Source organism: Schistocerca piceifrons, chromosome 3, assembly GCF_021461385.2.
Source record: "Schistocerca piceifrons isolate TAMUIC-IGC-003096 chromosome 3, iqSchPice1.1, whole genome shotgun sequence".
Taxonomy (NCBI): domain Eukaryota; kingdom Metazoa; phylum Arthropoda; class Insecta; order Orthoptera; family Acrididae; genus Schistocerca; species Schistocerca piceifrons.
The window spans coordinates 66856249-66869265 of NC_060140.1; the positions used below are offsets into that span (position 1 = coordinate 66856249).

Genomic DNA, 13017 nt, shown 5'->3' on the forward strand with positions numbered 1-13017 from the left:
GGAAATTATTCGAGAGTAGGATATTTTTTAACATCTTCACTCGCCTTTTACTGGTCAGTGCTAGGAAACATTACCACCTTTGACGTGCTGCTGTGACGAGAAACAGCAAAGTTACACATCGGGCAGAAGGAGTACACTTCGGCGTACGCCTTTAAGGAGATATTACATCACTGTAGTATTTGGTGAAGACTTCACTCTAGGTTTTCAAGTTAGGACAGGTGAGATACATGATGAGGTGGGCCTTGCTGCCACTACAAGGATGTCGGTACTTACGCAGTAAGTGGAAAGAGACGGCTGAAATCTCATTTTCCAGCTGCTGTTGCTGCCGCCGACAACCTTATTCACGTTCCATATGGTTTGGTTAGAAGCGTCACCGTAGCACTCGCCGATTTTGTTCACACACAGAGTTAACTCACTCCCCTCAGGAGCCAGGTGCGTCATGGTAAAGTCACGCATCTGGCTTCTAGCTCTCATTGCACATTTTGGCAACTTTATGGTGTTCCCTCTTATCTTTCGCTCTACTTACTACTTTTAAATAGCAACTTATGCAGTCACCGGTCATTATTAATGTACCTGTGTTTCATCCTACCCAACCACATGTGCCAAGGTTATGCCTCGCGGTTACAATCATTTGCACATTTGTCAGAGCTTCTTTTTAGTACATTTGTTGGTAAGTTTAATGTTTTGGGATTATAAATCTAAATGTGATAGTGACCATCTGTTTCCATTCATAGCTAGAGGATCCCTCCTCCGACTAATAAATCTATGACAGTGATGTACTAATTTGTTTCATACTTAATTGGACTGCAACGGTTAATATTCATCTAAACAATACGTTTCCTTGCGCGGCAGTACCCTTGTTTTAAGTTTATTTGCATTGTCATTTTGGCTGGTTGCTCATTTTGTTGGTCACCAGAATTTGGTATTGTGCATGACAGTGATATAGTCCAACTAAAACCGACACTCAAGACTGGCGTAACAGGCAAGTTCAAGCTGGGCTCATGATGTCATTACTTCTGACTGCAGCCAAATCGTGGGTGGTCAGTGCGTTGAATACGCACGGTTACTGCAATCGGTGGGCCTTCTTTTACCCATTCATGCAAATTCGTCGGAATGCAACAGAACGGGCGACAAACGCTAAAAGGGTAATATCAGATACCTAATGCTGTTTTATTTAAGATGGATCGGACGAATATTAAATCCTGTAACAAGCGCTTTTGTCCTGAAGACCACCAATTGCAGCTGCGTAGGTTTAAATAGACAGAAATGCTGTAAATTTCTGTATGAAATGCTGCTGCAGCTAAGGATGGAGGGACACATTTCAACTGCTGTCTAACGTTGTCAGTTGTTGTCACATAGGAAGTTTAAATACGAGGTGGAAGGCTCAGTGTTTTGTGGAGGTATTACACAACATTTTTCGCTCTCTCTCTCTCTCAGACACACATACACCCCTCCCCCCCCCCCCCACACACACACACCTTGTTTAGCTATTTACAAAACAGTGACAGTAAAGGTTTAAATTTTTAAATGCAAGACTATTCTTTTCTAATACTCACCTTATGTGTTTAAACGACTGTGTAGGAATCAGTTTAAATCAAACTTCAGTCAGTTTCAGTTAGGGATGTAGAAACTGTCAAAGTTGTAAGGGTGGATGCAACAGAGTGAACGTGAAGTTGCTGGTATCGTGGAGGGACAAGCTCCGTCGCTCTGCTGTTTGTGGCCTTGTTCGGTTGGACTGTTAAGTTCCTCCTTAACGCTGCCGTATACAAGGCAGGACTGAATGCACATGTAAACCCGATTCGGCCTGCTTGAGAAACTCATGTGAAATAAACGTGGCATAAACAACCAATGAGTACGTTCACATATTGCTGAACCTCCGTGAATGCCAGAAGGCTTCAACGTAGCAGCCACGGTTCATGCTGTTAGTTATCCTTGTGGCCGAACTCCATCAGCAGTTACTTTCTTATGTGCTGAAGAATGACTTCGAGAAAGAAGTAAATGCAGAAAGTGTGTCACACTCAGACGGATACCAACAGCAGTGAGCACGTGAAAGTTATTGATTTAGCTACAGTGCACCACGGTATGTAAGTTACCTGACGAGAAGTTCCTGCAGTCACTGGTTCCAGCCTTATATCGGCGTGGCGAATTGCACACGGTCACAAGTTTCACCCGTACCACCCATCACTGACAAAGCAGCTGCATGAGAAGTGCTTCAGTTCGAAAGTTTCAGCTAATAGGCCTTGAATGACTGCACTCCGGACGTCTCACGATTTGACATGTTCGCTGATCAACCTAATTCAGCACCGGTCGGAGTGGCCGAGCGGTTCTAGGCGCTACAGTCTGGAACGGCGCTGCTGAAACGGTCGCAGGTTCGAATCCTGCCTCGGGCATGGATATGTGTGATGTCCTTAGGTTAGTTAGGTTTAAGTAGTTCTAAGTTCTAGGGGACTGATGACCTCAGAAGTTAAGTCCCATAGGACTCAGAGCCATTTGAGCCTAATTCAGCAAATTATGGTTCACTGAACTGTGATGAAACATTACTGTCCCAGAATGTGGTTCATTAACGTGTGTTATAAAATCGTAAGACATGGAGCCATAATAGATTCTTACTGCTTCGCCGGCGCCTTGACAGATGGGACGTACCGAAATCTTATCGTCGGCAGTTTAGTTGATCACTTCGAAAATGTTAGTCTAGGCATCAGAGGCCTTATATGGTGGCATGGTTGCAGAACAATGGTCACATAGCCCATATTGGTGCCATGTTGTGCTAGAAATGAAAAACAAATTTCCTGGTCGTTAGTTTGGAAACCGTGTCCTCTTAGAAGGTCCGCACAGTCGCCCAATTAAACTCCAGAAAGTGTCCAGAATACGCAGTTGGTCTTAATACATCAGCTACATAAAAAATTAAATAACGTTATAATTAAAAATTTTAATACGCGTTACTGCATCCCACTGAAAAATTGATCAACTTCGTTGATAGTTGCACTTTTACCTACCTGCATAAATATTCCTGTCATTTATTGATTTGTAGTATATATATATATATATATATATATATATATATATATATATATATATATATATATATATATATATATATATATACATTTGGTGTGTGTGTGTGTGTTATACACTTCGCACTACGGCTCGCTTCCAAACATTTCCACAACTTTGCGTCTCCCAAAGGTAAGGTAAGCGGCCACCACTGGTATACAATTTGTTCACCAAGACGGCAACTTACATTACGTTTGGGAGACGCAAAGATGCGGAGCTGCCTCGAAGCGAGTCACATTTTTTAGAGGCTGATAGCTAACATAAATGAGGAAACATTATTTTAAAAGTAACATTCCCGTCCCGGCCGGTATGGCCAAGCTGTTCTAGGCGCTTCAGTCCGAAACCGCGCTGCTGTAACGGTCGCAGGTTCGAATCCTGCCACGGGTAGGGATGTGTGTGCTGTCCATAGCTTAGTTAAGTTTAAGTAGTTCAAAGTCTATGGGGCTGAAGATCTCAGATGTTAGGTTCCATAGTGTTTAGAAACCTTTGAACCATTTAACATTCTTGTACTATATTATTACAAATGTGGTGACTGTATTTTAGGACAAACAGCAGACACCATTTTCAGCCTGTATTCACAACGATTCAAGACACAAAGCAATTAAAAAGACATTAGCTGCCAATAGGCATTGATTTAAATCAATGGGGAAAGTTGAAAATTTGCGTATTATTGGAATTCGAACACAGGTCTCGGATACCTGCAGATTCATCCAAAGTCAAGCTCAATGCTGAATAGTCACACAGCATTTTCTTTTCTTTTCTTTTCTTTTTTTTGGCTAGCTCCTTTGAGTATCACCACCAATGGCAGAAACTGGCGTATCTAAAGCATGTATTGAACGGGAGATTTGGTCAACGGCTATTTGTAGTTTCTTATCGTCAGGATCTAAAACAAAAACAAGTTGTGTCATATTGTTGTCTATGCATTCTCCCTCTTGGTCAAAAATCTTTTATATTGGAATATAAAAAGCCGGCAGCTTCAGTAGGTAAATCTGTTTCCCTGGAAAACGTGCTCGTAACCTTACTCTGCCCTTGAAGTATTTCCTTCAATGATGCAATTTAGTTTTCCTTATCTGAGGAACAACAGGAAAGTTTTTCCGGAAACCACTGTGGTTGGTGTCATCATGGTGTTCGAGATAACTCGTCTTCTACTGTGACAGCGACATTCTATGTAAAAAGTCATTGTTTAACTGTTTCTCTCTACAAAAACGAATTGCTCCCATCACTCTTTATTAAACACTCTGTTTTATTCTTCAAAATTACGCTTCTTAGATAAGACTGTAACTGTTAGGACGCTAGCAGTAATCACATGTTTACTTAAACTGTGATACAGCATTGTTAGCTACGACCGTGACCGGAGACTGACTGCCCCACCCCGCTCGTTGATGGAGATAGGAAGACTAGTTTTAACATCTCGCAGATAACCGAGGTCTCAAGCGACTGAGCTGGCGGCCAGAATGGACAAGGATGGAGAAGACAATAGATTATCGTAACCACTTAAAAACTAAATCTAGATTAGTGGCCGGGAATTGGAAACCCACTCCTCCAGTATTCGAATCTGCTCTGTCTTTAACCACAACTGCAACCCACTGGAAGTGTTACCGAAATTGTCTTACTATGAGATGACCTACCCCTGTAATTTTGGTGTTCACGACTCTTCTGTTATGCTGCTGCCGCCTCGAGCCGAGTTTTAATAATAGCGTATTGCCGTTTAGTCGTATTCAGAGACAATGCAGGATTGCAGCCGGACCTGAATAGTTGGAATCCAAGATGCTTCGACTAGGCGCCTGCCAATGATTGTCAGGTGTGCCACAGAAAACTGACGAAGACTCTCCTGTCACGCAGTTTGTCAGCGCATTGCGTGTATTCCACCCGTACGTTAAGGCCATGTTGACGGACTGACCGGGACAACCGGCGTATAGCGCCGTCGCAGGTGGATGTGCGTGGCTCAGGTGAGGTTTCCTCAGGTTTGCTGTTGGCCATGATCATCAGTGTACTCTGTATACATCTACATCTAAAGGGTGATTCTTTCCACAGTGTACAAACTCTAGGGGTTAATTGATGAGAGGATACGAAACAAAAAAGATCTAATGAACTTACGTCCGGTAACGCATCGTTTCCGTGCTAGACACCATTCACGCAACCATACTTTGTTACAGAGACTGCGGTCTGGTACACGCTGTAGCGTGCAACCACAGTTACAACACGCATGGTTTCCTACTAGAGGGTTGTACTGTTGCTCATACCTCACGCCCTAGCGCCCTCTCCTGCCACGTTAATGCTGTGTCCGATTCACTTCTCTTGCTGACTAACCCTTTAGTGGACGTGATACAGCGTTGTAAACAATAGTACCGTATTCGAATCGAGAGCTTGCCGATATGATGTTTAGTTACGGAAAGGCAACGGGCGGCAGTCAGCAAGTTTGAATCAGGAGACCTATCCCAGCGAACAACAACTGCAGAATTCTAGAATGAAATTTTCACCCTACAGCGGAGTGTGCGCTGATATGAAACTTCCAGGCAGATTAAAACTGTGTGCCGGACCGAGACTCGCACTCGGGACCTTTGCCTTTCGTGGGAGCACTTGCCCGCGAAAAGCAAAGGTCCCGAGCTCGAGTCTCGGTCCGGCACACAGGTTTAGTCTGCCAGGAAGTTTCAACTGCAGTATTAATTTTTTGCGACAGTGTCTAAGACGGCCGTTTCAGGAAGCAGGAAATCATGAAGGACGCATCCGAAATGTTCCGACAACAGACTTGGAGGAAAATGTTATTAACAATGGTGAAGAAGACCGCCTTGTTAGTGCCAAGCAGTTGGCCCTCCAGGACAGAGTAAGGCAGTCGACCGTGTGGATGATTGTTTCTACCCTTACGTGTGTAGGACGTACTAACGACTGACTTTCAACATCGGAAACAGTTTTGTCACTGGTTTCTTCACCATGCAACCACGATTCCTGGATTTGTTTCATTCACAGATGAGGCCACCTTTACGTGGAGTTATAACTTTCATATCAGTCATTAGCGGGCTACTATGCAGAACTCCCATGGTATGGTTACATCGTATCGTCACTATCGGTGCAGCCGGAATGTGTGGTCCGGGATAAAAGGTGACCGTATTTTGGAGCCAGCCTTTCTTCCACGTCGCCTAACAGGTCGGAACTATCAACGTTACTTGCGGATGACTTCGCCTCCCCTGCTACAAGAAGAGCCATTAATGATTCGAAGAGTTGTTTGGCTGCTACATGATAGTGCTCCAGCCCACTTCGCCGTTAACGTCCGGACGCATCATATTCCTGTCTTCCCTGGTCGATGGATCGTACGACGGGGTCCAGTTGCATGGCCCGCTCGTTCACCGCATCTCAACCCTAGCGATTTCTGGTTATGGGGCCATCTCAAAAGTATCGTGCATGCAAAGTGTTGTGTCTAGGCAAGACAGCCTAGACACAATGAGAGGAAGCCGAAAGGCACGCGCTTAAACTCACGCAGGCTGGCGTGAGGTCTGAAACAGGATACGTAATGAATGCTATAAAGAAAAGTACGAAGCTTCTGGAATACTTAACTTTAATCCACATTTGTAGAACATCGCTCTTGATGATACATTTTATAACCACACTATATATAGCAAAGGATTATGGCGCCTTGCTAGGTCGTAGCAATTGTAGCTGAAGGCTATGCTAACTATCGTCTCGGCAAAGGAGAGCGTAGTTGTCAGTGAACCACCGCTATGAACGTCGACTGTACAACTGGGGCGAGAGCTGTTAAGTCTCTCTAGACCTGCCGTGTGGTGGCGCTCGGTCTGCGATCACTGACAGTGGCGACACGCGGGTCCGACGTATACTACCGGACCGCGACCGATTTAAAGGCTACCACCTAGCAAGTGTGGTGTCTGGCGGTGACACCACACAAAGCCCTTCCAGATGTGGAGACACCGGAGAAGGGTGCTCATGCTGCCTTCGACACAGTTCGGATGCAGCCTGGGCGAAGTGAACGTGAGACAGAACATACTACGGCGCTTACAGGCATTCGTTGCGGCACGTGGAAACCATTTTCAAAACATACTGTAAATGTGGTTGCATGGTACAGAGCGTATTAGACAGCAATCCCTGTAACAATGTATGACTGAATGTCTCTAGCACGGAAACCATGCGTTTCCGAAGTTCATTTGACCTTTTGTACTACGTATTCTCTCGTCGGATCAGTCCCTAGAGTTTGGACACGGTGGAAAAATGACTCTGTTTATCTACATACACAAACCGATAGCCACCTTATGGTGTACTGCGGAGTTATTTCCTTTTCCACTCGCGAATGAAGCGAGGGTGAAACGACAGAGATGTGCCTCCCTAACAGCTCTTACTTCTCTCATATGGTCATAGCGGTTCTTACGCGAAATGTACGTTGGAAGCATTACAATCATTCTGCAGTCATTCGCAAATTCTGTTTCTGTCAATTTTCTCAAGATTGTTTCGTGAAAAGACAGTCGCCTTTCCTTCATAGATTATTGTTTCACTTCACGAAGCATCTCCGTAAAACTCGCGCGTTGATTGAACCTACTGGTAACAAACCTGCTCGCTACAGAATTGCTTTGACGTCTCTCTTTAACGGGACCTTACGGAGTTCCGAACACTCCAGTAGTAATCAGCAGTGGGTCACAAAAGTGTTCTATTCGTGCTCCCTTTGTAGATGGGCTGCACTTTCCTAATACTACTAATGTCTAATAAACCGAAGTCGAATTATCCGCCGTCCCTACTACCATCCTGAAGTACTCGTTCCACTTCATATCGCTTTTCAGCATCACCCCTAGATACTTAAACGACTGTGTCAAGCAGGACACTACTAATACTGTATTCTAACATTAAAGGACTACTTTTCGTATTCATCTGTATTGTACTACACTTTTCTACATTTAGAGCAAACTGCAATTCATCAAACATCACTCATCGATGATTCTTTCCCGTATACTACACCATTATCAGCTAACAGTCGCAGACTGATGTTCAACTCTGTTTATCAGAGCATTACGTACATAGATAACAAGAACGGCCGTATCATGCCTCCCTAGGGTATTGCTGACAGCGTCATTGTCCCTGATCGACACTCGCAGTCGTGGGCCACGTATCGTTCTATTACTGAAGAAGTCAAGACACTCGTATATAGGGGAAAATATGAATATACTCCGATCCTCGTTCACAGTTTGCATTGGGTCACAGTCTCAAATACTTTCCCGAAGAATATAAATACGTTACATAATCTCAATAACATGTTCTCGGGTTACCAACCGCGTCAATTGCTTAAAACTACACGAGCATTCGGCCAAGCACTCCTTGGCAATTGTCAAGTGTTATGACTGCCAGTGGGCTGTTGGTGCGCCCTTATATACGCTAGATCCCGGCTGTGACGTCACTTGTGCCCGTGACATTGCCATATATGGGTATGATTTGAGTCGGCGTTCGATGTGCCCTCTCCAACCACGCGATCGCTGGATCCCATGCTGCGCTGAGCTGTAAGCCACCGCCTCTATTCAGGGTGTTTGCGGTAATTTTTATTTCAATAGCTTCCTTTATTAAACAGTCCCAGAAGCCGTCAGTGCGAGCCACGACAGAGATATCGTCAAATTTTATGTAGTGAGCGCTTTCTAACGCATGCTCAGCTAACGCAGATTTCTCTGGATAGCGTAGCAAACACCCTGAATAGAGACGGTGGCTTACAGTTCAGCGCTGCGTAGGATCCAGCGATTCCGCGGTTTAAGAGGGCACATCGAACGCTGACTCAAATCATGCCCATATACGGCAATGTCACGGGCACCAGTGACGTCACTGCCGGGATCTAGCGTGTATAAGGATGCATTAACAGCCTACTGGCAGTCATAACACTTTACAATGGCCAAGGAGTGCTTGGCCGAAAGCTCGTGTAGTTTTAAGCAATTGACGCGGCTGGAAACCCGAGAACATTTTATTCAATGTTATCGCCGTGAGACTCTGGATTCATACACGTTATACAATCTGTTTGTAGCCTTTCATCTATGTTTCGTAACACATCGTGAGAGAAAGAAGCAAACTCAGTTTCGCAAGATCGATACTTTATAAGCGCATGCTGATTTGCGGCCAGAAGCTGTTGTGTCCCTAATGAATTTGTTCTATTCGAACTTGGAATAAGTTCAAGAATTCTACATCTCATCTTTGTTAAGGGTATTAATCGATAATTTGGCGGGTCTGTTCTTCTTTCATTCTCGTATAGAAGAGCCACCTGCGCCTATTTCTAATCCCTTTGGGCTTTGGACTAGGCGAAAAATTCGCGATAAACGCTGGCTAGTTAAGGGTGCAAGGCCGCAGAATGCCTTCTCTCGTCTTCAATCGGAGAAAATCGGCGAAATGGTCCTGTTACACACACTATCCAGCTAGTACCAGCTATCATAGTGCATGAAATTATATGCCGTGTGTATTAGCAAGGATTCTTGACTCATTGAGTCCCAAAATGATGCTGCTGAGGCAAAATTTTTGCTTTGTCATACTCCGCTGAATGTCCAGTGTGGACACTGTATTCAGCAGTAGCAGACTCGATTGGTGCAAACGGTGGGTGCAGCTTTGATGTTCGGTGCACGGTTTTCCCACGGTGGGCGTGCTCCGGCCTTCGTAAGACGCACTATACTGGCAGTGAGCTTACGTAAATATTGATGAAGAAGACAATTTACCAAGACCGTTTGCTATAAATGCAAACTATACACACTTTTTGAGAAACTGGTTGCACTCACTAGTACATTTTCAGTCTTTGGAGCCAGCGGAGGATTGAAATTTCCTGGAAGTGTTTTAAACCGTGTGTCTGACCTGGATTCGAAACAGGAGTTGCGCATTTAGTTTGTTAGGAAGTTTGAAAACCTCGCATACTCCTCTGCAGTGCAATATATTCGCTCTGAAATCTCTGTGGTATAATCTGGTAATACACATATCGTGCGAAAAGTGGTAATTGATAATAAATCATGAGAAATGTGAGTACTCAAAAGGAATCCGTTAAATTTCGGTTGTACGATAACTCACACAAATATAAACGCTGTAATTTCAACCAAATTCCTGGGGATGACAGTTACGAACAAGTTAAGGTGTAACGGTCAAATGGATATTATTATAAGATAGACGAACGAAGGGCCATGTTTAATTGCTAGAATACTTAGACGATGCAAGAAATCTATTAAAAAGACTGCCTACACTAAACTTGTCCGTCCACTGCTAGAGTATTGCTGTTCACTGTGGGTTCCTTACCAGACAGTATAGACAGAGGACCAAAAAAATTTTATAGGAGGTCAGAGCGTTTCGTATCATCACGAAATAGTGGAGAGAGTGTCACGAATATGATAGGCGAGTTGGGGTGGCAATCATTAAAACAAAGCTGTTCTTCGTTGCGGTGAGATGTTTTCACGAAATTTTATTCTCCTAATTTCTCCCCCGGCTGCCAAAGTGTTTTGGTCACACCCACCTGCGTAGGGAGAAATGATCATCGTAATAAAATAAAAGAAATGACAGATCGCACGGAAGGGTTTGTGTTCGGTTTCCCCGCGCGTTGTTCAAGAGTGGAGCAGAAGAGAAGCAGTGCGAAAGCGGTTCGTTGTACCTTCTGGCAGGCTCTTAAGTGTGAATTGCGCAGCAGTAATGTGGATGTAGATGTAGATTACGAAAATCGCGCTAAATTCGAGAGTAAGATTAAAGTATCTTGATGAAAACCAGCACAGTTAAAAAATTTAGAAACAGTTGGAATTTTTTGCCCTGTATTCAGTTTGCATAGCCAAGCTGAGAGCACTCGAATACTTGCAACACAATTTCGACATCAATTTATTTTCGATAATAGTTATAAGAGACAGTGAATAGTAGGTTATTACAACAGTTCCCAGTTTGTTCTTTAATGTAACGCCAATATTTGCAGCGAGAGACTTTCAGAAAAACGAAATCTACAAAAAAATATTCTTCCAGCAGCTGAAATTAGCTGTAAGCGTTAGTTTCCTAGGGCTGCTAGAAGCACCATCTACATTTTGGTATTTTATATTAATAATTATAAAACCTAGTCCCACGCACGAGTTGAATGAATCCCGTTTTTGATATTTACTGTTTAATGATTAACTTCCGTATTACCAGAGTTATAAAGTTAGTGGCAGACGTTAAACACAAACTATGATAATAAACATCAAAATTTGTTTTGAAATAGGCTGTTGTTTATTTAGCGGACAAATTAGTTATCCACAGGTGTCTGCTGAAGCTCATTCGAGGACGTTTTAGGTGTTGGCCAATGGACAATTACATAAGTTACGTTTATCGTAATGCCATTCTTCTCTATGTCTTCTGGAAAGATAAATTCAGTGATCGAGATATTTGGATAATCAAAGGGATATTGCGCAAACTCACTAGTAGAAATCAGACGAAGCCATACTTCATCAATGTACAGTCACGCCAATTACAATATGTTTATCGTAATGATATTCTTCTCTATATCTCCAGGAAAGACAAACTCACTTGTAATAATTATCTCATGGGAATTTCAGTGATCGAGATATCTAGGTAATTAAAAGGAGATTGCGTAAACTCCTGAGTAGAAATCAGACGAAGCTGTACGTCATACGGCAGAGTGAGAAGGGTCAACCTGCTTGGTGTGCGTGAGTACAGCGTTCTACGTTTTAAAGCCACATAATTGCACTAGAGTTCATTAAGTATAAGGAGCGGGTTTAGTAGACATTCCCCCGTTGTGTGTTGTTGGCTGACTGATAGAGTTTATGGTTCACCACCACAAATATTTTCTTCGTTATTGTCAACCATTTGACAGCAAGCTTCGATAAAAATTTCCATGTTTCTGCAAGCATTACTGTCATCTCCTTAAATTACAAAATCATCGATACTCATATTCGTTCATGGCTTCGCATCAGTCTTATGTCTTGGAATTCAGATTAGAGTTCTCTTCGTGGGTGTCTTTTCGCATAAGACTCCAGTGTGAGAGTGACGTCTCTGAAAGACTACTCCCTCCCTCCCTCGCTCTCGCTCTCTCTCTCTCTCTCTCTCTCACTGTCTCATTCTATCTCTATTTCCAACTTCAGGCCAAGTGCCAGTGTGCTACGGTCCGTCTCCTTGTATACGGTAGGTATAGGCGGCGGGCATACCCTCTCAACGGCCGTCCAACAGCATTTGGACGGCGTCACTGCCTAACAACAATGTTGTTCCTGCGTGGTGGAAAATACTAACAACAAGATGATGGGGTTCCAGTGGGCTTGCCTCTGTCACGTTTCGTAACGTTTCCATGGATTAATTTCAATAAATTGTACTAAAGTCAGCGCCTCGGTCACCTAAGCACTTCTACACATTCGTCGAAGAAACATTCGTGTCAACACGAGAGGGACACACTAAACGAATTCCTCGACCAACTTCATTCATCAAAGTATTAAATTTAGCACGGAGGCGGAGAACGACTGACCCCCGTTTCTGGACGTCCACGAACTGAAAGAGCCTGATAGTATTTTGGAACATGAAAACCCAGCCACACAGATGTGTATCTTCCAGCGATTAGCTGCCACCATCTACGATAGCTATTCTGGTCTGCAATGACGCTGGCGCAAAGCACGAAGACAGTCTGTAGTAACAGCATCTTACAGTTTGTGCTGCATCGCCTAAAAAGACTTTTACTTCCAGTGGAAACTTTAAATAAGAAATTATGAAGGCGCTGGGTAAAACAGAGACGTAACAACAGCAGAGAAGCAAACAAATAGAACATTCCGTTCCTGACATATATGGGCGCAAGAATCCGCCGATCTCTGAGTAGTGCCAAGCCGGTTTATTCTCCGCCTGCAAAAACAAGGAACCTTATGGGCACTGCGGAACATACCTTCGGTCTTCGTACACATGATGTTCTTCACGGTACGTGTGAATGAGGAAAATGTTACAACGGACGAATGCATCGCTGTATCCCTCTACTTTACATGGAACATCTTTGCAACGTAAGAC

At 43.7% G+C, this 13017-nt stretch overlaps 1 protein-coding gene across 1 annotated transcript in view; it reads left to right on the plus strand.

Moving 5' to 3' along the window:
• Window positions 1-12915: 12915 nt before the first annotated feature.
• LOC124788394 (arylsulfatase B-like) overlaps window positions 12916-13017 on the plus strand; it is an 85974-nt gene continuing 85872 nt past the window's right edge. The window contains exon 1 of the mRNA XM_047255660.1: window positions 12916-13010. Within this exon, the coding sequence (XP_047111616.1) occupies window positions 12916-13010 (95 nt within the window). The remainder of the gene's footprint in view (window positions 13011-13017) is intronic.